This window comes from Sander lucioperca, chromosome 9, assembly GCF_008315115.2.
Source record: "Sander lucioperca isolate FBNREF2018 chromosome 9, SLUC_FBN_1.2, whole genome shotgun sequence".
NCBI lineage: Eukaryota > Metazoa > Chordata > Actinopteri > Perciformes > Percidae > Sander > Sander lucioperca.
Window position 1 is genome coordinate 30,437,146 of NC_050181.1, and position 25,206 is coordinate 30,462,351.

Sequence of the window (25,206 nt, forward strand, 5' to 3'; positions counted from 1 at the left end):
AACAGTGATTTGGTAGAAACAGTGCTTGATATCAGAATGCCCATTCAGCCCAATGAAGGCCAAACTCTTGTCTTCAGTTTAAACTTTTAATTATTTTTCTACATTAAAGTATGGCAATACAGTATGGCCCCAAAGAGGGGTTGTTTTGAGCTATGTTAAACGATTTCCCGAAGATTTCCCATTAAAGTCTTTGGCAAATTTTAACATTGTGTTAAACTGTTTCCACCTGGAGTGCTGGAGGCGTGTCCAGGAGGAAGTAGGTCAAGGGGCGTGGCCGATTCACCTGCACAGCCGTTTTCCTCACAGCTGCAGCTCATCTACTACCATCATCCAGCAATACTTAAGACCGGGCTGATCACCCCTTTGGCGGCAGTTCGTTGTCTACACCCATGTGGTAACTTGGCTCTGTAGCTCAGTAGTTTCAGTTGTGTTAGTAGTACTTTCTAGTTCTTGTCTTTGTTCTTTTGAGTTAATCCTGACTTAATAATTCAACATGTTACATTTTATGCTCTTTTCAGAATGTTTCTTGAATGTAAAGTGACAGTTTAGTATCTTTTGGTCCTCTGCAGCTATTTGAGGTTAAATTCAAAGATGGTGAAGTTGTTGTGGAAGCTTCAGGTCCAGTATGTAGGAATTTCTTCCATCTAACATTGAGATCGTACATTGCAATCAACTCTCTCGCACCAAGTAGTTCTACAGCTACGGTAGCCTTCACGCAAAAAGCTGGTCTTTTGCTTTTTTCAATATCTTTTTCTTTTTCTAGGCGAAATTCCTGAAACTTGGATTTTGAATACGTGCATGAGGTGGAGTGCCAATCGGTAGAGTCGGAAATTTTCCCGATGGGCCGGTAGTTTTTCAAAGCCGGTCTGATCGCCCACTCTGGCCAGCACCGCTGCACGCTCCAGCCTCCGAAGCTGCTCGCTCCGGCCGCCGCTGCCCGCTGGTCAAACTAACCTGTACGGCGGACCGTAGCAGCCTCTTATTTCCCAACATTCATCTCTCCCCAGCTCCCCGAGGGCCGGTGGTCTATGAGACTTAGATTTTTTTGTCCCATTCCATTTAATAAGATAATATGTGGTCCTCCATGTTTCCTTCTTCAAACTTGCCGGGGCCGGGAAGCGACGATACCCATTAGCAGCATTATCAGCACCTGTGAGTTTATCATGTGACAGCGAAAACGCAAAAGGTGGAGCAGTATGTCCCTTACCGGCTAACGTATTTCAAAATGGCGCATGATTATGGAGTGTCTACCCCAGTTCATGCAGTGCAAATGTAAAATGTCAAGCCAAAAGAAATACTTGGAATTGATGGTGGTGGTAAATATTCATGAAAAAAAAAGTTTGTGAACAGGCAACACAGAAATTGATAATGAACAACTAAACACGTTACACACTGGACCTTTAGGTTTTAAAAAACAGGTGAATTTTTCTTTGGATTTTAATATCTGAAAATAATAAATACCACTGATTAAAGAGTTGTATTTGTGTTTCAGTGATCTGTTGAACAATGGAAGGAGCTCATTGTGGCCTAATGGCCCACAGGGTATGAAGAGGATTTAGTAGGTAAGTCAGTGTCCATTTATGTGTTGTCACGGTGTCTTGTGTTTGAACCATCATACAGTTGGTTTGTCATTGATGTGGATTTGCTGCTCATGTGAATCCTCCCACAGTGTTACATTAGCAGCTGTAACCACAGGGACTCTGATAAAACTGGAATAATCAGAATCCATCTGATAGGAAGCTGTGGTTTGAATACCACTTCCCTCCTCTTTGAAGAGTAGTCAGATATCTGTGTTCAGGTTTTTGTACAGCCTCTTCTACACTTTGTATCACTGTGTTTCTAGAGCACAGTAGTAGAGACCTGTGTCTGCCAGGGTTAGTGTCTTTATGGTCAGTTCAGTTGTTTTCTCTGTTGTTATGGATTCATATCTTATCTTATCTGGGATATATTCCCTACTACTACGGTCTCTTGCTCCTTTCCAGAGTATAAACTGAGGTGCCTGAAGGTCAGAATGATGTCTGTACCAGTAAAGGTAAGGATTGTTGATCGTTGTCTCATATACACATCTGAGTGAGACAGATTCTCCTTCTCTTTTACTGACTGCATTCCTTACAGGATAGATTTTGTTTCCAGCTATTAATCCTGAAAAAAGTAGAGAAAATGAAGTCATTAGACTAACATTGTTCATAAGGCTGAGAGCAGAAGACAGTGAAAAATGTCAACTGTATATTGTTACTCTGGACAGAAACAGTTCAACTCTTCAGAGATTTCAGCTCTAAAATGCAGTTTATATAAATCTTTAGAAAATAATAAAACCATGTTCTTTGTATCTTACCAAAGAAAAGAGCAGCAAGAATAATCCACAGCCAATGTTCCATCTCTACAACAAGGTTTAAATCAACAGGAGAAACTAGCTGATGTTCAACATTCAGTCTGAGAATTGTTCTCTTCACAGCAGCACTTATTATTGACTGAATGGTTGAACACAGTGCAGAAGTAGTGCACCGCCTACTTTATTATGTCGACCTCTAGTGGAGGTACAAAGTTCTGTACAACGGTGTAGAAAAAAGTCTTCCAGCAGCTTGTCAGTGTGTCAGCTTGTGTTTTTGTACAGAGACTGTGGGTTTGCTGTCAGTGTGGGCCTCACAGCACAGTAGTACAGAGCAGAGTCTGTCACTGCAGCAGAAGAGATCTGAAGAATAATTTTGGTTTTATCCTCACTCACTGAAACAGACAGTCTAGAGTTTGTTCCATTTTGCGTTCCAGAGTGAAAGATGAGGAACTCTGGTGGTTTTCCTGGATATTGTCGATACCAGAAGAAATAATTACTGACTGATAATTCCAAGTATCTGTAGGACAGAAAAACAGAGCTGCCTTCTAAACTGTTCTCTTCTGTCTCGACTGGAGTGAGTTCTTCACAGCTGACTCCTAAAGGAAAAGATAACTCTTATTAAAATTTAGATGTTATTGGAATATAACTTGTTCATGCTGTATAATCTAACGTACCTGTTAGAATGGAAAGAAACATCAGAGAAAACAGAGAATGCTGCAGTGACATCATGTTGAATAAAGGTAATGTTGATGGTTTGTGTATTGAACTCTGTTGAATATAGAAGTTCCTCTCTCTTCTATAGTTCAGTAACAGCTCAGCTGAATCTCATTGGTTGAGATAACCATAAGTGGGTGGGGCCAGAGAATAACCATTTGCTGAAAGGTAAAAAGATAAAACAGCAGTGAAGAGAAAGAAGACCTTTGGTGAATGAGTGGATTGGATGAGTTGTTGTGTGATTATCTTAAAGTTTAACAGTGTGTGTCTCCCTCTAGTGGATGTTGTGGAGTATTGTGTTGCCTTTGCCCCAAAGGTTTTTGTAAGGAGTTTTTGTGTTTCCTGTCACTGTGGGCTTCACAGCACAGTAGTACAGAGCAGAGTCTGTCACTGTAGCAGAGGAGATCTGAAGATCCACACGATGCTTTTCTTCAGACAGTTTCGTAGAGAACCTTGTGTCCAATGTCAGAGATTCAGCTTTTTTTGTAATGTTCATCCCTGAGATGAATATGATGAAATTTGGTGGTTTTCCTGGATATTGTCGATACCAGAAGAAATAATCATTACCAGTTGCTTGTTTGGAGTATCTGTAGGACAGAGTAACAGAGCTGTCTTCTAAACTGTTCTCTTCTGTCTCGACTGGAGTGAGTTCTTCACAGCTGATACCTAAAGGAAGAGATAATTTCTCATAGCATTTTATAAAACTCATTGGTTCAATTGAACACATGTATAAAATATTGAAATTAGTTAGAGGAAAAAGTTTTCCTCAATGCAGAATTTAACAAACCTGTTAGAATGGAGAGAAACATCAGATAAAACACACAATGCTGCAGTGACAGCATGTTGAATAAAGGTAATGTTGATGGTTTGTGTATTGAACTCTGTTGAATATAGAAGTTCCTCTCTCTTCTATAGTTCAGTAACAGCTCAGCTCCTCCCTGAGTCTCTCTGTCTCCTCTTATATCTGTATCTTAACCTCTCTGTTATGCGTCTTCCGGTTAACAGACTGGTGGCAATATTTTGTACCATTTTGTTGTTGATCCTTCTAAAAGAAGAATCACTTAAATTTTGATGCAATGATTTAATGCTTTAATGCCAAGAGGCATGCTATCTATACACATTTTGAGCTATCTGTGTGTATGTCTACGCTGTAAACAGCATGCCGTATACGGCACGTTGCATTTTGTCTACGCCGTATACAGCAGACGGGTTGCAGACTGATCTCAATAAGTGACGTATGTACGACACGCCAATTTGTATGCCATTTTGGCATGTTATCAAGACGCATAATCGCTTTTCGGATGGTTGGGTTTAGGAAAACAAAGGTTCAGTTGGGTTTAGGAAATGTGACACACGGGACACGATCCCCGGTTTCCTGGGTGAAAGTCTTGTGTTTGACCCATCCTCCACCCCAACCTACCTACACAGATTTTCGCCCCTTTCATACTACTCGCTACGGCCTCAATTCACACGCAATCGCAAGGTAATGTAAGTCAATGGAGGCCAAACGGCGTTGATAAACACGCTAAAAAGCGAGTATTCGTCTTGATAACATACGCCACTTCATGAGATCAGTCTGCCAGAGGCCAAAATTGGGTTTTAATTCAATGTTGAATTACAGATTGTCAGGAACACAGAAATAATATCATCCAAAGACATAATAGAGAATGAGGGGACCTAGGATTGAACCCTGTGGTACACCACAATAAACCTTAAAGGGGTGATAGAATGCAAAACCGATTTTACCTTGTCATAGTCGAATAACGACAGTTCGGTGTGTAAATAGGACATACATAGAAGCTCAAAATCCCATTGATACTCCTATCCTCAGCAAATCTCACATTTTGAAACTGCCGCTGAAAACGGGCGAATCTCAACAAAGCTAGATGATGATGTCATGATCTCAACTCCTAGTCTTTGTCACGCCCCAACATTTGCATAGGCTACACCACTGACATGAGGTCAGCTTAGTCTTCTGAATTTAGCTAGGTCATGCAGATCTCCAGAGGTCCGCTATTTAATTACTAAATTCACTTCTGAGACTTTTTTATGCGAGAAATCAACTATGTAGAGGTCAAATATGGGCCGTTTTACGAACATTGATGGCTAATTGCAAATTTTGTTCGACTGTGTGTCGCAGTTCAGCAGGAGCTCAGCAGGCTACGTGATAGCGGCTGGTGCTGCCTTGCCGCTCGGCGTGTCCTACTTCATAGACTCGCTGTGAGCTAGCTGGATCTCCGTCACGAAGGGAACCCCGCGGCGCTCCATACCCGCACGAAGTCACCGGTTCTGGATTACTGGACTACAAAATGCCAAGGCCCTGATGGAGCTCCAGGGCCTGCAGCTAGCTGCGATCTTTAGCTACCCATAGGATGAGGGGACAGTAGCAGCTAACGAAATCCCTAATGTTCACAAAAATGCATTAAATTCAAATCGGACACCATAGTTAGCTTTATAAGATCTTGGGTCAGATGTTATATAAGTGGCGTGACGAAATGCAAACTAAATATACTCTAGTTATGCCGGCAGCTGGCAGCCAGCCAGCTCCGCGGAGCTCCACGGTGACTTTCACTGGGTGAGGTTGCCGTTTTCTCGTCAGACTGTGTGGAGCTCCTAAAGTCCGACACGTCTTACCAAATTTGCAATTAGCCATCAATTATCGTAAAACAGCCCGTATTTTAGCTTTATATAGTTGATTTCTCGTATAAAAACGTATCAGAAGTAAATTTAATAACAAAATAGCCCAACAAACAACATATAACTTTGCAGTGTCTGAAATATGAGACCTGCTGTCTCGTCTCCAATGTGTTTCTATGAGGTTCGCTCAAACCAATCAGCGCGCAGCTCATCTAAATATTCATGAGCATACCATATTTGGAAGAAAAGCTCTTGTTCCAAATAGAGCCATATTCACATGGTAGTTAAGGGCCTAATAAATAGCATTTGGGCAATTTTCAGCCCAACCAATGTTGCATACCCTATTAGGAGACCTTAAGGAACAGTGTGAAATAGTCTATATAATCATTCTATCACCCCTTTAAGAGAAAAACAGAAACTTTGTTTATAATGATGAGAACAAAACTGAAGTGATTCTGTGATGCTTACCAGAGTTGAAATAGCTCTGTAGGATGTCAGGGGATTTGCTGTTACAATCAGTTATGAGGTATTGTTCATAAACATAATATCCCACAACACCTCTTTATCATCAGTTACTGTTGAATGAAACACTTTTCATCTGTAGTTCTTCATTTTCTGTTATTGTCACCTCTACAAAGAATCTAGACTGTATCATTACATACTATTCAACGTTTAACAATGTGTGACTCCCTCTAGTGAACGTTGTGGAGTATTGTGTTGTCTTTGCTCCAAAGGTTTTTGTGCAGAGTTTTGGTGTTTCCTGTCACTGTGGGCCTCAGAGCACAGTAGTACACAGCAGAGTCAGACAGCTGAAGCTTCTGGATCTTCAGAGGAACTGATGTCTTGTTGATTTTAGCATCAAATCTGTCTTTCTGGAACTCTGGAGAATTTTCTGCTGTGTTCGAAAAACTTTTCAATATGTACGTTGGGTAATCATTGACTTCTTGTTTGTACCAGAATAAAGTTGCCGAATAACTTGTCTCAAATGTACAGTCAAGAGTAACTGTCTCTCCTTCAGTAGTAATGACATCTCCTGTTGGCTGGATCACTCTGTCTTCTCCTTTACACCCTGGGGAAGAAGAGAACATGCAGAGAAAGTGATGAATCAATAAATATGATTGATTAAAGGAGAACAATCAGTATTTTAAATAGTTACCTAACCAGAGAGTCAGAATCAGGATGTTAGTCAGCCAGTGTTTCATGTCTGCAGTGAGAGGGGAGGAGAGATAGGAAGAGCATTGATACTCTGATGGATCTGGGCCTTCACATCATTGGTCCTTCCTCTTTATCATCTGTTGAGGATCTCTCAACAATTTGTGATTGTTCTGGTACAGTGTGTGACTCCCTCTGGTGGATGTTGTGGAGTATTGTGTTGTCTTTGTTCCAAAGGTTTTTGTACAGAGTTTTGGTGTTTCCTGTCACTGTGGGCTGCAGAGCACAGTAGTAGTAGCAGAGTCAGACACCTTAGCTGAGATGATCTCCAGATCAACACGTTTCCCTTTCTTGTCAATGTGAGCTGAGAAATCAGAACCAGTTGGTTGAATCAATCCTTCCTCTGTGATGTAGAGCAGGAACTCTGGTCTGGATCTCTGGTATTGTCGGTACCACTGGATATTGTAGATATCACCCTCATATGTACAGGTCAGGTTGATGTTTCTGCCCTCTGCAACATGTTCTTCAGTACTTTCTGGCTTTATGCTGTTCATGGAACCCAGGGCTGCAAAATGAATATTATTCACGTTAGTTATCATTAACTTACACAGATAAACCTCTAGTTATGAAATATCTGGTTAATATAGCAAGTTATATGAGACTTTGATCTCTGCTCTAACACTCACCTATAAAGGCAGATAAAAGTAAAAACAGGTAAAGCAACATGTCTTTGGAGTTGTTAAAGCCAAACAGACAGCAGATGAACAATGTTCTTCTTCGAACTTTGTTAGCAGCACCTGCGGCCAGGTTGCCGATGCAGGTGGGTGTAAACAGCGTTCACAGCTTTAGTCAGTCTCCTCCCTAACTCCTCCCCAGCTCCTCCCTCTCGTCTTAAAATCCTCTCATCTGTTTTTAATGCAACCAAGATGGCAGCGCCCATAACGGCAAACTCAACGACTCAGAGCTGCTCTGCACAAACCAATGGGTGACGTCACACATGCTCTGTCCATTAATATTAACAGTCTATGATTTCAATGTGTTACATGTTATGGTTTTTTCAGAATGTTTCTTGAATGTAAAGTGACAGTTTAGTATCTTTTGGTCCTCTGCAGCCGTTTGAGGTTAAATTCAAAGATGGTGAAGTTGTTGAAGCTTCTGTTTTCATGAAATTCTTAAGTTAGTGAACTATGTGAACTACTATGACTACCATTGTGATCACTGCTTCACTATCTTTATTATGACTATTATTGCCACCATTCACCACTCCCCCAACTGGTGCCGTCAGACACCGCCTACCAAGAGTCTGGGTCTGTCTGAGGTTTCTTCCTAACAAAAAAAGGGAGTTTTTCCTTGCCACTGTCGCAATAGCTACTGCTAATGCTTGCTCTTGAGGCAACCACTGTAATAGTTGGGGCTTCGTAAAGTACAGAGTTTGGTCTAGACCTACTCTATCTGTAAAGTGTCTCGAGATATCTCTTGTTATGATTTGATACTATAAATAAAATTGAATTGAAAATTGAATTGAATTAGTAAAACCTTTGGTGGTAAATGTGATTCTACTGAGTTCTTCTGTGAATTATGATATTTCATAGTTTTATTGGTTAGTGTTTCAGTGTCTATTTGGGATGTAGATCAACATGTTGAACAATGGAAGGAGCTCATTGTGGCCTAATGGCCCACAGGGTATGAAGAGGATTTAGTAGGTAAGTCAGTGTCCATTTATGTGTTGTCATGGTGTCTTGTGTTTGAACCATCATACAGTTGGTTTGTCATTGATGTGGATTTGCTGCTCATGTGAATCCTCCCACAGTGTTACATTAGCAGCTGTAACCACAGGGACTCTGATAAAACTGGAATAATCAGAATCCATCTGATAGGAAGCTGTGGTTTGAATACCACTTCCCTCCTCTTTGAAGAGTAGTCAGATATCTGTGTTCAGGTTTTTGTACAGCCTCTTCTACACTTTCTATCACTGTGTTTCTAGAGCACAGTAGTAGAGACCTGTGTCTGCCAGGGTTAGTGTCTTTATGGTCAGTTCAGTTGAGTTTACTGATGTTTCGGATTCATATCGTGGGTCTGGGATATATTCCCTACTACTACGGTCTCTTGCTCCTTTCCAGAGAATAAACTGAGGTGCCCAAAGGTCAGAATGATGTCTGTACCAGTGAAGGTAGACAATGTTGTCATTTTTCTCATAGTCACATCTAAGTGTGACAGATTCTCCTTCTCTTTTACTGACTTCATCTTCTACAGGAGAGATTTTGGCTCCAGCTATTGTTCCTGAAAAAGTGGAGAAAATGAAGTCATTAGACTAACATTGTTCATAAGGGTGAAAGGAGAAAACAGGAGAAAATGTCAACTGTGCAATGTTACTCTGGACAGAAACAGTTCAACTGTTCAGAGATTTCTGTTCTGAACTGGAGTTTACATTCATCTTTAGAAAATAATAAAACCATGTTGTTCTTTGTATCTTACCAAAGAAAAGAGCAGCAAGAATAATCCACAGCCAATGTTCCATCTCTACAACAAGGTTTAAATCAACAGGAGAAACTAGCTGATGTTCAACATTCAGTCTGAGAATTGTTCTCTTCACAGCAGCACTTATTATTGACTGAATGGTTGAACACAGTGCAGAAGTAGTGCACCGCCTACTTTATTATGTTGCCCTCTAGTAGAGGTATAATGTTCAGTACAACGGTGTAGAAAAAAGTCTTCCAGCAGCTTGTCAGTGTGTCAGCTTGTGTGTTTGTACAGAGACTGTGGGTTTGCTGTCACTGTGGGCCTCACAGCACAGTAGTACAGAGCAGAGTCTGTCACTGCAGCAGAGGAGATCTGAAGAACCATGTTTGATGTATCCTCACTTTCATAAACAGACAGTCCAGAGTTTGTTACATTTTGCGTTCCATAGTGAAAGATGAGAAAATCTGGTGGTTTTCCTTAATATTGACGATACCAGAAGACATAATCATCATATATATCTTGTTTGGAGTATCTGTAGGACACAGTAACAGAGCTGCTTTCTAAACTGTTCTCTTCTTTCTTGACTGGGGTGAGTTCTTCACAGCTGACACCTAAAGGAAGAGATAACTTTATTATTTCATGTAGAAACTGACTCAATAAATGATTCACATTCAACTGTTATTGGAATAATACTTTTTCATGCTTCATAATCTAACATACCTGTTAGAATGGAAAGAAACAGCAGAGAAAACACACAATGCTGCAGTGACAGCATGTTGAATAAAGGTAATGTTGATGGTTTGTGTATTGATCTCTGTTGAATATAGAAGTTCCTCTCTCTTCTATAGTTCAGTAACAGCTCAGCTCCTCCCTGAGTCTCTCCGTCTCCTCGTAGCTCTGTATTTTCACTTCTCTCATTTACACCTCTATGATGAAATGATTCTAGACTGCATCATGAAAAATGTTGAAGTTTAACAGTGTGTGACTCCCTCTGGTGGATGTTGTGGAGTATTGTGTTGTCTTTGCTCCAAAGGTTTTTGTACAGAGTTTTGGTGTTTCCTGTCACTGTGGGCTGCAGAGCACAGTAGTACACAGCAGAGTCAGACAGCTGAAGCTTCTGGATCTTCAAAGGAACTGATGTCTTGTTGATTGTAGAATCAAATCTTTCTTTCTGGAAATCTGGAGCATTCTCATCTGAGGTTGAGTAACGCTTCAGCATGTACTTTGGGAAATCATTGACTTCTTGTTTGTACCAGAACAAATAGGGAAATTTGTCACTTGTCTCAAATGTACAGTCAAGAGTAACTGTCTCTCCTTCAGTAGTAATGACATCTCCTGTTGGCTGGATCACTCTGTCTTCTCCTTTACACTCTGGGGAAGAAGAGAACATGCAAAGGGAGAGATTAATCAATAAGGTGATTGATTAAAGGAAAAACAATCAGTAGCTTAAATAGTTACCTATCCAGAGAGTCAGAATCAGGATGTTAGTCAGCCAGTGTTTCATGTCTGCAGTGAGAGGGGAGGAGAGAGAGGAAGAGCATTGATACTCTGATGGATCTGGGCCTTCACATCATTGGTCCTTCCTCTTCATCATCTGTTGAAGATCTCTCAACAATTTGTGATTGTTCTGGTACAGTGTGTGACTCCCTCTGGTGGATGTTGTGGAGTATTGTGTTGTCTTTGTTCCAAAGGTTTTTGTATAGAGTTTTGGTGTTTCCTGTCACTGTGGGCCTCAGAGCACAGTAGTACACAGCAGAGTCAGACACTTCAGCTGAGATGATCTTCAGATCAACTTGATTTTTCTCCTTATTCAGTGTAGCATTCAGTCGAGGGTGAGGAGGTTTTGCTTCCACTACTGAAGGCGATGTTGTATCAGTGATCAGGAGAAGGAACTGAGGAGCTGATCCAGGATCCTGTCGATACCACTGGAGATTATCAGCTTTAACTGAATAGGTACAGGACAGAGTAACACTACGGCCCTCTGATGAAAAGACTTCAGCACTGCTGGCAGTAATATCATCTTCCATCGTGTTACCTAGTGAGGAAAACAACATGTTAGATTTACACTTCTGTTCCAAAGTCACATATCCAACATTTGAAAGACATCACTCTGACATTTTTAAGTAAAGCACATTATATTGTTAACAATTTATTAATCAGTTATTAGAGATAAAGTGATGAAATCTAGATTTGTATCTTTGAAATGTGTAACTTTGAAATCCATCTAAAATCTGAACTGGATCTGTAAAACTTTGAAAATGTCTTTGTATTTCAGGATTTATAATCATAAAGATACATACCTATGAGAGTGAAGCAGAACAGAATTGCAGTGAGTTTTTCCATGTCTGCAGAGGTGAAATGCTGTTTATGAATGTTCAGGATGAATACGTTTTGTGAGTTGTTTGGTCTGATGTTCACAGCTGGAATCAAACAGTTCTCTGTCATGAAGACACCTCTGCAGTCAGTAGGAGGAGACTCAGATGTTGAATTAGTTTCATTTCTTCAAGTCTTCATCATAAACTGTGTTTCATTAATTAAAAGAATCCAGACTGTCTCATAAAATCATTAAAGTTTAACAGTGTGTGACTCCCTCTAGTGGATGTTGTGGAGTATTGTGTTGTCTTTGCTCCAAAAGTTTTTGTACAGGGTTTTGGTGTTTCCTGTCACTGTGGGCCTCAGAGCACAGTAGTACACAGCAGAGTCAGACAGCTGAAGCTTCTGGATCTTCAGAGGAACTGATGTCTCGTTGATTTTAGCATCAAATCTGTCTTTCTGGAACTCTGGAGCATTTTCTTCTGTTTTTGAGAAACGCTTCAGCATGTACTTTGGGAAATCATTGACTTATTGTTTGTACCAGAACAAATATGCATTCGAGCTAACACTGGTCTCAAATGTACAGTCAAGAGTAACTGTCTCTCCTTCAGTAGTAATGACATCTCCTGTTGGCTGGGTCACTCTGTCTTCTCCTTTACACTCTGGGGAAGAAGAGAACATGCAGAAGAGGAGATGAATGAATAAAATGATTGATTAAAGGAAAACAGTAGTTTTAAAGTGTCACCTTGCCAGAGATTCAGACACAGATTTTCACTGACTGCTGTCTGATATCAGAATATACCAAATAAAGAGTTATTAAGAAGGTATTAGAAGCCAAACATTTTTTTCAGTTTTGCTTTTTTGCCAGTTACTTGTGAAAAGTGTTGAAAGGCAAACCATGTGGTTCTTTGTATCTTACCAAAGAAATGAGCAGCAAGAATAATCCACAGCCAATGTTCCATCTCTACAACAAGGTTTAAATCAACAGGAGAAACTAGCTGATGTTCAACATTCAGTCTGAGAATTGTTCTCTTCACAGCAGCACTTATTATTGACTGAATGGTTGAACACAGTGCAGAAGTAGTGCACCACCTACTTGATAATGTTGCCCTCTAGTGGAGGTAAAAAGTTCAGTACAAAGGTGTAGGAAAAAAGTCTTCCAGCAGTTTGTCAGTGTGTCAGCTTGTGTGTTTGTACAGAGACTGTGGGTTTGCTGTCACTGTGGGCCTCACAGCACAGTAGTACAGAGCAGAGTCTGTCACTGCAGCAGAGGAGATCTGGAGAATTTTGAGAATTTTGGTTTCATCCTCACTCACTGAAGCAGACAGTCCAGAGTTTGTTTCACTTTGCATTGCAGAGTGAAAGATGAAAAACTCTGGTGGTTTTCCTTAATATTGTCGATACCAGAAGAATTGGCCTCCACCAGTTTCTTGTTTGTAGTATATGTAGGACAGAGTAACAGAGCTGCCTTCTAAAATCATCAAAATCATAGTAAAGTATGTCATGAAAAATTGTAAAAAGTCATAGTATGGTATGTTGAAAAAAATAATGAAAAAGTCATAGTATAGTATGTCAGGGGTCTGTGTTGGGCCCTCTGTTGTTCATTTTCTACCTCCTCCCACTTGGCACTATAATCAGGCAATATGGTGTTCAATTTCACTGCTATGCTGACGACACCCAGCTCTACTTATCTACAAAACCCACTGCCACTCTTCCAGCAGCAGTAATTACTGCTAGATGACATTTCCAAGTATCTGTAGGACAGAGTAACAGAGCTGCTTCCTAAGCTGTTCTCTTCTTTATCGACTGGAGTGAGTTCTTCACAGCTAATACCTAAAGGAAGAGATAACTCTGTTATTTCTTGTGGTACAAGACTTTAAAAAAAACATTCAAATCAGATGTTATTACAATAAAAATGTTCATGCTGCATAATCTAACATACCTGTTAGAATGGAAAGAAACAACAGAGAAAACACACAATGCTGCAGTGACAACATGTTGAATAAAGATAATGTTGATGGTTTGTGTATTGATCTCTGTTGAATATAGAAGTTCCTCTCTTCTAAAGTTCAGTAACAGCTCAGCTCCTCCCTGAGTCTCTCCGTCTCCTCGTAGCTCTGTATTTTTACTTCTCCTAGTTACACTTCTAAGGTAAAGTGATTCTAGACTACATCATAATGAAGTTTAACAGTGTATGACTCCCTCTAGTGGATGTTGTGGAGTATTGTGTTGTCTTTACTCCAAAGGTTTTTGTACAGAGTTTTTGTGTTTCCTGTCACTGTGGGCCTCACAGCACAGTAGTACACAGCAGAGTCTGTCACTGCAGCTGAGATGATCTGCAGATCTATTTTGGTTGTATCCTCACTCACACTTACTGAAGCAGACAGTCCAGAGTTTGCAGCATTTTGCGTTCCCAAGAGAAAGATGAGAAACTCCAGTGGTTTTCCTGGATATTGTCGATACCAGTAGAAATAGTCAGTACCAGTTACTTGTTTGGAGTATCTGTAGGACAGAGTAACAGAGCTGCCTTCTAAACTGGTCTTTTCTGTCTCTACTGGAGTGATTTCTTCACAGCTGATACCTAGAGGAAGAGATAACTGTTATTAGATGTAAAAGTTTCAAGAAATGATTCACATTCAGATACTCAGAAACTTTGTCATGCTGTATAATCTAACATACCTGTGAGGATGGAAAGAAACAACAGAGAAAACATACAATGCTGCAGTGACAGCATGTTGAATAAAGGTAATGTTGATGGTTTGTGTATTGATCTCTGTTGAATATAGAAGTTCCTCTCTCTTCTATAGTTCAGTAACAGCTCAGCTCCTCCCTGAGTCAATCTGTAAAGTGATTCTAGACAACATGATGAAAAACATTGAGGTTTATCAGTGTGTGACTCCCTCTGGTGGATGTTTAAGTTTGTAAGTGTATTTGATTAGGACAATGCACATTAATCAATATTTCTGTAAATGCACCAGTGTTAGCCAGTCGGGTAATTTTCAACTGTAGTCCTAATTACCTAGCACGCAAGTCTTTATGGTGGGAAGAAACCAGAGCACCTGGAGGAAACCCAAGTAAACCTGCAAACTCCACACAGAAAGGCCCAGATTCGAACCCAGAATCGTCTTGCTGTGAGGCAGCAATGCTAACCACTGAGCCACCGTGATGTCTGATGTTTCCTTGCACCCAAGGTTGTTAGATTGTGCAGAGTACAAGTACAAAGACACGAAATACAGTTTGTGTCTAACCAGAAGTGCAAAAAATCAGAAAAGTGCAATGTGATATACAAGTATAGACAGGTGGGGCATAGACAGGACAAGAAATATATTGCAGTGTTATAAGTGCCGAATAAATATGGTCATATGAACAGTGTATGAACAACATGTACAGATATGTACAGTGTAGTAGCACTGACACTATAATAGTAGTATGAATAATATAGATATGCAGTGTATTAGCAGAATATATAATAAGAAAAACAGAATAAATATGAATATTCTGAATGAACCATATAGACAGATATGTATATACAGTATATACAGCTATGTGCAGTGTGGTAACATAAGAGTAGTAAGAATAAATGTATATGCAGGATGAATAGTATGAAGAGCAGTAGAATATGGCTATGTATAGGTGTTATTACAGTATGTACATTTGTAAATAAATAAATAGAACAGTATGGGAGGGGTAGGGTAGTGCAAATTGTCCGTGGGGTGCTTACTAGCTTAAATTGTCACCAGGATAACCTACATCATGAAAAATATTGAAGTTTAACAGTGTGTGACTCCATCTAGTGGATGTTGTGGAGTATTGTGTTCTCTTTGCTCCAAAGGTTTTTGTACAGAGTTTTGGTGTTTCCTGTCACTGTGGGCCTCAGAGCACAGTAGTACACAGCAGAGTCAGACAGCTGAAGCTTCTGGATCTTCAGAGGAACTGATCTTAAGCTGGAATTCAGCGTGGATGAAAATTTCTCCTCGTCCACTGTTTTCCCGTTTCCAACCTTAAAGCGGCTCAGAATGAATGTGGCTGTTGTTTCCATCCTGTTTGTACCAGAAGAGATAATCATTAGTTGCACTGCTGTTATATTGACAGCCAAGTGTTACTGCCTCTCCTTCAGTAGCAGTCACATCTCCTTTTGGTTGCAGCACGTTGTCTTTTTGAGCTCTGCATTCTGTAAAACAGAAACAAACAGAATCAGTGTGCTGTTAAAGAATCATATCAATGTTGGATTGATATCAAAGAAACAGAGTTGTGTTCATACCAAGGCTCATAGCAGCCAGCAACACTGAGATGAACAGAGGCTTCATATCTGCAGTGTGGAGTAACTCTGAGCTACAGCAAGTATAAAGAAGGCTGTGATCTCTCTGTTTAGTCTTCATCAACACTAAGTTGGTGGATTAGAAGGAGGAACCTGATCACAGTGACAGGACTCATTCACAGCCCTGGGTTATTCCCCCTACTGACAACTTTACAACTAACACATGTTGTGCCTCTCTCCTTTCTTACTTGTAAGGTAAAGTTACTTAACTTAGTGTTTTGAGGAGGTGTCCTCTAGCTCACCTATTAAGAGTGTTTGCCCCATGTTGGCTGAGTCCTGCAGCAGCTGTCAGCTGTTGCGTGTCATCCCCCATCTCTCTCCCCCTTTCATGTCTATCCACTGTCACTTGAAATAAAGGGAAAAAGCCCCAAATAAATAAACTTAAAAAAAAGTTTGTGTTTCGAGGCCTAAACTAGTAATAAAGTAGAAGAAATAATGAACTCTGACTCTGCACTCTCATACTTTCATAATGTTTTATGTCTAAATGACATAAAAAGATAAAGGTAAAAGAAGAAAAAAACAATAATATTGGCGCAGTCTGCCTCAAATATGTCCTAGAGTTCTAGGGTTAGTAGTAAAGTTATTCACTTACTTTATGGATAAATAATCTGTAAATATATGTGTGAAAGAGAAAATAAATGTTTGAATAAACATACATATAGCTCAGGTTCAAAACACACCAACTGGATCACATAGAGTTTGAAATATTTTACTTTTTTTAAATGAAGGGAGTAACTTTACATTACCCCCATGGTTTTGCTGTTATAACATTAGCAGATTGCACCGTGTAGCCATTTTCTTTAAAAGTTGATTGGTCATCTCATTTTGGGTGAACATCAAATTATGAATTAAGGAGGAAACCCACAGAACCCACAACAATAGACTTTAATGGCCGACATAGAACCTCTGCTAATGAAATGATTCAGCCTCGATTTACCGTTCTTTGTGCCACTTCAATTATCAAACGAAGTTTGAAGTTGTTGCATATCCATTTGTAATTTTTGACCTGCATGTTTTCCATATTGCAATCCATTTTTGTTGGCCACGTCATAGTCTTTATATGTAAAGGGAATTATCTTAATTTCCAAGTAGCACTCAGCCACATAACTTCACTTCTTCATGCTTCTCTGTGCTCTGTCAGGTTGGGATATAGTAGATCTAGGCAATGATGCGTTCATGAAGTTTGCTCCAAAGGTTTTTGTACAGAGTTTTGGTGTTTCCTGTCACTGTGGGCTGCAGAGCACAGTAGTACACAGCAGAGTCAGACACCTTAGCTGAGGAGATCTCCAGATCAACACGTTTCCCTTTCTTGTCAATGTGAGCTGAGAAATCAGAACCAGTTGGATTAATCAATCCTCCCTCTGTGATGGAGATCAGGAACTCTGGTCTGGATCTCTGGTATTGTCGGTACCACTGGATATTGTAGATATCACCCTCATATGTACAGGTCAGGTTGATATTTCTGCCCTCTGCAACATGTTCTTCAGTACTTTCTGGGTTTATGCTGTTCATGGAACCCAGGGCTGCAAAAAGAATATTATTTACGTCAGTTATCATTACCTTACACAGATAAACCTCTAGTTATGAAATATCTGGTTAATACAGCAGGTTATATGAGACTTTGATCTCTGTTCTAACACTCACCTATAAAGGGAGAGAAAAGTAAAAACAGGTAAAGCAACATGTCTTTGGAGTTGTTAAAGCCAAACAGACAGCAGATGACCAATGTTCTTCGAACTTTGTTACCGGTGCAGGTGGGTGTAAACAGCGTTCACAGCTTTAGTCAGTCTCCTCCCTAACTCCTCCCTCTCGTCTTAAAATCGTCACATCTGTTTTTAATGCAACAAAGATGGCAGCGCCCGTAACAGCAAACTCAACAACTCAGAGCAGCTCTGCACAAACCAATGAGTGACGTCAAACATGCTCTCTCCATTAATATTTACAGTCTATTGTTTCAACATGTTACGTTTTCTGCTCTTTTCATAATGTCACAAGAATGTAAAGTGACAGTTCAGGATCTTTTGGTCCTCTGCAGCCGTTTGAGGTCAAATTCAAAGATACTGAAGTCGTTGGGGAAACTTTCTGCTTTAATGAAATTCTTACGTTAGTAAAATCTTTGGCAGTAAAAATGTGATTCTACTGAGTTCTTCTGTGAATTATGATGTTATGTAATATAAACTGCCAGTGATTTCCGTTTTATTAGTATTTCAGTGTCTATTTGGGATGTAGATCAACATGTTGAACAATAGAAGGAGCTCATTGTGGGCTCATGGCCCACAGGGTATGAAGAGGATTTAGTAGGTAAGTCAGTGTCCATTTATTTGTTGTCATGGTTTCTTGTGTTTGAACCATCATACAGTTGGTTTGTCATTGATGTGGATTTGCTGCTCATGTGAATCCTCCCACAGTGTTACATTAGCAGCTGTAACCACAGGGACTCTGATAAAACTTGAATAATCAGAATCCATCTGATAGGAAGCTGTGGTTTGAATACCACTTCCCTCCTCTTTGAAGTAGTCAGATATCTGTGTTCAGGTTTTTGTACAGCCTCTTCTACACTTTGTATCACTGTGTTTCTAGAGCACAGTAGTAGAGACCTGTGTCTGCCAGGGTTAGTGTCTTTATGGTCAGTTCAGTTGAGTTTACTGATGTTCTGGATTCATATCGCTTATCTGGAATATATTCGTATGATGCGTAGCCTTTTGCTCCTTTCCAGAGTATAAACTGAGGCGCTTGAAGGTCTGAATGATGTCTGTACCAGTAAAGGTAGACATCGTTGGTATTGGTCTCATATTCACATGTAAGTGAGACGGATTCTCCTTCTGTTTCACTGACTTCATGTTCTACAGGATAGATTTTGTCTCCAGCTATTATTCCTGAAAAAAAGTAGAGAAAATGAAGTCATTAGACTAACATTGTTAATGAGGCTGAGAGGAGTAGACAGTGCAAAATGTCAACTGTACAATGTTACTCTGGACAGAAACAGCTCAACTGTTCAGATATTTCTGCTCTGAACTGCAGTTTATATAAATCTTTATAAAATAATAAAACCATGTTGTTCTTTGTATCTTACCAAAGAAAAGAGCAGCAAGAATAATCCACATCCAATGTTCCATCTCTACAACAAGGTTTAAATCAACAGGAGAAACTAGCTGATGTTCAACATTCAGTCTGAGAATTGTTCTCTTCACAGCAGCACTTATTATTGACTGAATGGTTGAACACAGTGCAGAAGTAGTGCACCTCCTACTTGATAATGTTGCCCTCTAATGGAGTTAAATAGTTCATTACAACAGTGTAGAAAAAAAGGCTTCCAGCAGCTTGTCAGTGTGTCAGCTTGTGTTTTTGTACAGAGACTTTGGCCCTCATTTATCAACCTAACTTAGAAACCAGAAATCATCTTACGACGTAAGATTCACGTGTGATTCATGAAACGTTCGTATCACACCAATCAGAGCATAAGAATGGTCGTACATTGATAAATGCAGCGGCTGGAAACGATTGTAATTTAAATATCACGCCCCAATATATTCTCGGTTTTGAGGCCTCGCCCCTACAATTTACGACATGGCGAGATGTAATCCCGCTAAGAAGCGGCACTTTTCAGAGGTGGAGATTGAAACCCTGATATCTCAGGTTCATTTGCACCAACGTATGTCCTATTTGTCAGCCTGAAAACTGGTATTAAAGACTGTAGAAAGAATGTGGAATGGAAAGAGATCACTGATGCAGTCAACAGTGTTGCCGTAGTAAATCAGACTCCAGCTGAAGTTTATTTAATTTATACACCCTTGACATATGTATGCTATAGTCCTAATAGTAATACAGGCTTATATTGCAATCTCTTAGGCCTACATGGTGTACCTATATTTAAATAAACACACAGTAGAATTTATGCAGTGTCTTTTATTTTACTAGTGTTTTTTTCGTGAGTCAGAATGAGGCAACAGCTGTGAGGAAGAGCGCGTGTCCTCCGTCCCCCGTGCTGGACCACCACCCGACCCTGTCTCCTGACAGCAGAGGGGCTGAAAAAACAAGCCGAAATAACTCGGTCAATGGCAGAAATACATTGTTCACTTGTGGCCATTAATGACACTTTAAAAGAGAAACAAAAACCTGAAGAATAAATAAAAATGTTGTGCATCGTCATGTTTCCTGTGTTGAGTATCATTGCCAAACATAACACTATTCCTTTTTAAAAAGCGAGGAATAATATCCTGTCTCATTCATATAGCCCCAGTTGGGGCTGTGCTGGACACTGCTCTCTGGGCATCAGGTCATCTGGCTCCATCACTACATTTATGGCATCCTGTCTTATCTGATGTTGTGGAGAACCCCACAGGCTCAAACAATGTTGCAGACTTTTTCTGCCGTGTATAGTAGGGTCCCCCCGTGATGCAAGACAGAGCCATCTGCCCTTAATCAATCCGATGGAGCGCTCCACCGTGGCACGTGCACGTTCGTGTGCACTGTTGTACCGGCGCAAAGAGGTCTTGTATAAGTGATCAACTGATGACTTCTCCTTCTCCTGTTAAACTGATTATATGCTGCACCGCAAGTCCACACTGACTCGAAAACTTGCGTACATGAGTTCAGACCAGACGTGAGATTTTATCGCAGCCTACGCTCACGTTCAAATTGATAAATGCCTTGGCTTTGCGTAGAAATCGGGGTACGCCTGTTTTAGGTCATATGGAAGTTTCAGAAATGAGGGCCTGTAGGTTTCCTGTCTCTGTGGGTCTCACAGCACAGTAATACAGAGTAGAGTCTGTCACTGCAGCAGAGGAGATCTGAAGATCCATTTTTGTTTTATCCTCACTCACTGAAACAGACAGTCCAGAGTTTGTTTCATTTTGCATTCCAGAGTGAAAGAAGAACCAGAAGAATTGATCATCAAATTTAGTATCTGTAGGAAAGAGTAAAAGAGCTGCCTTCTAAACTGTGTTATTATATATATCATGTAGTAAAAGACTCATTAAACGATTCACATATGTTATTGGAATACAACTTTTTCATGCTGCATAAACTAACATACCTGAGAAAACACAATGCTGCAGTGACAGCATGTTGAATAAAGGTAATGTTGATGGTTTGTGTATTGATCTCTGTTGAATAGAAGTTCCTCTCTCTTCTATAGTTCAGTAACAGCTCAGCTCCTCCCTGAGTCTCTCTATGCTGCTAAAACAGTCTCATAAGTATTTGCAACTTGTAAAACACAAGTGAAAACAGAATGATTTGTATTCGTAAATTGGTGTTGTATCTGTGCCTCTAAATGAATGCAGAGCAATTTGTATCCGCAAATGCGTATCTGTGTCCGTGTGTCTGATTTGTAACTCGTATTTCATCATTTGTAAATGAACTTAGTATTTTTCAATGTAAATATATGTGTAAATCTCCTATTTGTGTGGGTACTTTTGAGACTGTTTTTCCGCGCCGTTGTTGCCACTTAACAGTTTGTGTCTCCAGTGACGATCCCAGCGTTCTCCAGTAGATGGTGGTAATGCAACACTTATGGATGCCACCCGCTGTTAAACTACATAGAAGCCCATGAAGAAGTCTTGTTGAATGTTTCAGAGACGGTTGGCAGAAACTATTTGACGTTACTCCGGGTAATTTGATATTATTAGGACTTTGTCGTCAAATAAATTACATGTATGTTTTCAGCATCATTGTTGCAGTGCATTTACAATTTGCTTTGTGTTGTTATGGCAGCAGTGACAGTTTACTACTTTTTGGAGCGTGCTAACGTTCACGGTCTTGTAGCCTACAGCTTGAACAGCGATGCTAACTTAGCTCGTTAAAGTCAGCCCTGTAACATGTGCTTTGCCTGTTCTTTGTATGGAATGGGCAGTCCTAAATGTTATTAAGCACTCCTTAAACCTGTAGGTGAGCTAGTGAATATATTTGCTATCATTTGAAACTACACGATCTAAGAAATCCATTAATACTAACCATGTCCTGCTTGTCCATAACAGGGATGTATAAAATAAGGTTCCAAAGTTAAGCCATTTTCAAAGGAGTCTCTCTCACCTCAAGAAATCAGAATAAAATAATTTATCATGTTTTACACTGTTATTTCAGATGATGTTGCAAGTTAAACTATAAAGAATAAAAATTCAACATTTGCTCAACATATTGTAACCATGTTTATTAGTACATTAGTTGCCATGCACCAGGTTAAATACATGCTTCTCCTGTAAGACAAAATGTATGTGCAGATGTACACCCTGATAAAAAAATGATAGTTTGATCACTGAATCTGCCATGTTTACAGATCTGACTGATCAGATGCTGTCCTGATCACCTGTTTGACGAGGTTTACCTGGACCCACAAGAGTCTCCTCACTGTATGAAGGTATTGTGGGACAGGTGCCATACTTCTGCCAAGCGATGGTCTGAAGACAACACAGCAGCATCAGGAAAGATTCAGTATCCACAGGATGACTTCTGTGACCTGAGAGCCTACATTACCAGCTGACACATCTTCATTAGACAAGAAACCCTTTAGACTGGTGGAGGACATGATCTGGACAGTACACACTGTGTACATTATGTATACACACTTTATATTTCCATTTCATTGACTATGAATAAAGTGCTTTATTTCTAAGCAGGGTTTGGTCATTTTAAAGTTTAGTAGTAAGGCTCCCTAAGTGATATATATATATATATATATATATATATATATATATATATATATATATATATATATATATATATATATATATATATATACTGTATGTCTGATTTAATGCATGTAGAAGGGTCAAACACTGAGACCATTTAACATCCTGACTATAAAAATGTAATCCTTTAAGACAGGTAATAGTGACAGTAGCCTAAGCAACACAAAACCTTTGTTTAAAAGTTCAACTTTATTGTTTGACAGACGACAATATGAATGAAAAAAAGTATTTTGAAAGGGTATTAAATCTAATATGCAGCTTGAAAAACATTTCACAGCATAGATATGACAATAACGGACAAATAAAAACTTCAAGTGAAAATCTCTAAGTTACTTTGTGAAACGAGTCCATTTTACACAGCCTGATCAATGTCTATGGACACAGTACAGTCCTCACTAGCTGTTGATACTTTAGATACTGAGCAGTTGAGAAGTGACACCTGTCGAGCTATAACTTCCCCCTGATGGTTTCTCATACTGTGAGGAGAGTCTGGTGGGTCCAAGTACACCTCATCAGTGGTCAGTCAGATCTGTAAAACACGGCAGATTCAGTTTTAGATTAAACTAGGCTATCATGTTTTATCACGGTGTACAACTGCACATACATTTAGTCTTGAATAAAGGAACAGCATGTACTGTATTTAACCCGGTGCGTGACAATTACTGTACTAATAAACATTTACAATATGTCGAGCAATTATTAAATTTAAATTCTTCATAGTTTAACTTGCAACATCATCGATTGATTCCTTAGATCATCTAGTTTCATATGATGCCAAATATATTCACTAGCTTTACAACTGAGCCCACTAACAATTTAAGCAGAGCTTAATAACATTTCAGACTGCCAATTCCATACAAAGACCATGTTATAGGGCTGACTTTAACGAGCTAAGTTAGCATCACTCTACAAGAACGTGAATGTAACATAAAGCAAATTGTAAATGCACTGCAACAATGATGCTGAAAACATAAATGTAATTTATTTGACGACAAAGTCCTAATAATATCAAATTACCCGGAGGAACCTCAAGTAGATTCTGCCAGCGTCTCTGAAACATTCAACAAGACTTCTTCATGGGCTTCTATGTAGTTTAACAGCGGGTGGCATCCATAAGTGTTGCATTACCGCCATCAACTGGAGAACACTGGGATCGTCACTGGAGACACAAATTGTTAAGTGGCAACAACGGCGCGGAAAAACAGTCTCAAAAGTACCCACACGAATAGAAGGAGATTTACACATATATTTACATTGAAAAATACTAAGTTCATTTACAAATGATTTGTGGATTGCGTTTGCAGATACAAATCGCTCTACATTCATTTGTGAATTGTAGTTAACAAGTCACAAATTAGAGGCACAGATACAACACAGATTTACGAATACAAATCACTCTGTCTTTATTTGTGAATTGTGTTTTACAAGTTGCAAATACTTATGAGACTGTTTTAGCACCGTACTCTCCATATTCTCGTAGCTCTGTATTTTCATTTCTCTCAGTTACACTTCTAAGGTAAAAGTATTTCTAGACTACATGATGAAAAAGATGTAGTTTAACAGTGTGTGACTCCCTCTGGTGGATGTTGTGGAGTATTGTGTTGTCTTTGCTCCAAAGGTTTTTGTACAGAGTTTTGGTGTTTCCTGTCACTGTGGGCTGCAGAGCACAGTAGTACACAGCAGAGTCTGACAGCTGAAGATTCTGGATCTTCAAAGGAACTGATGTCTCGTTGATTGTAGCATCAAATCTTTCTTTCTGGAAATCTGGAGCATTCTCTTTTGTGTTTGAGTAACGCTTCAGCATGTACTTTGGGAAATCATTGACTTCTTGTTTGTACCAGAACAAAGTGGGATATGTGTCACTGGTCTCAAATGTACAGCCAAGAGTAACTGTCTCTCCTTCAGTAGTAATGACATCTCCTGTTGACTGGATCACTCTGTCTTCTCCTTTACACTCTGGGGAAGAAGAGATCATGCAGAGGAAGAGATTAATCAATAAGATGATTGATTAAAGGAGAACAATCAGTAGTTTAAATAGTTACCTAGCCAGAGAGTCAGAATCAGGATGTTAGTCGGCCAGTGTTTCATGTCTGCAGTGAGAGGGGAGGAGAGAGAGGAAGAGCATTGATACTCTGATGGATCTGGGCCTTCACATCATTGGTCCTTCCTCTTTACCATCTGTTGAAGATCTCTCAACACTTTGTGATTTTCCGGAAGTTTAACAGAGTATGACTCCCTCTGGTGGATGTTGTGGAGTATTGTGTTGTCTTTGCTCCAAAGGTTTTTGTACAGAGTTTTGGTGTTTCCTGTCACTGTGGGCTGCAGAGCACAGTAGTACACAGCAGAGTCAGACAGCTGAAGATTCTGGATCTTCAGAGGAAGTGATCTTAACTCCGAATTGTGTGTAGATGAAAATCTCTCCCTGAACTCGTCTGCTGTGTTCCCTCCATCCCCTTGAATGCGCATCAGAATGAATTTGGGGCTGTTGTTTCCATCCTGTTTGTACCAGAAGAGATAATTAGTAGTTGAACTGCTGTTATATTGACAGCCAAGTGTTACTCTCTCTCCTTCAGTAGCAGTCACATCTCCTTTTG

At 39.8% G+C, this 25,206-nt stretch overlaps 3 gene segments (V, D, J or C); all 3 read right to left on the bottom strand.

Annotated features, from left to right (window-relative positions):
- Positions 1-10,749: 10,749 nt before the first annotated feature.
- On the bottom strand, positions 10,750-11,808 carry LOC116065855. The segment is given in 3 exon segments: positions 10,750-10,753; positions 11,030-11,330; positions 11,596-11,808. Coding segments are annotated over 3 exon segments (450 nt in total).
- Positions 11,809-12,866: 1,058 nt separating this feature from the next.
- On the bottom strand, positions 12,867-14,461 carry LOC118495854. The segment is given in 3 exon segments: positions 12,867-12,885; positions 13,913-14,189; positions 14,288-14,461. Coding segments are annotated over 3 exon segments (351 nt in total).
- Positions 14,462-15,482: 1,021 nt separating this feature from the next.
- Positions 15,483-16,072, bottom strand: LOC116065846 (the record flags this gene model as incomplete). The annotated part of the segment is given in 2 exon segments: positions 15,483-15,779; positions 15,870-16,072. Coding segments are annotated over 2 exon segments (415 nt in total), but the record flags the coding sequence as incomplete, so codon positions are not given.
- Between the last annotated feature and the right edge of the window lie 9,134 nt (positions 16,073-25,206).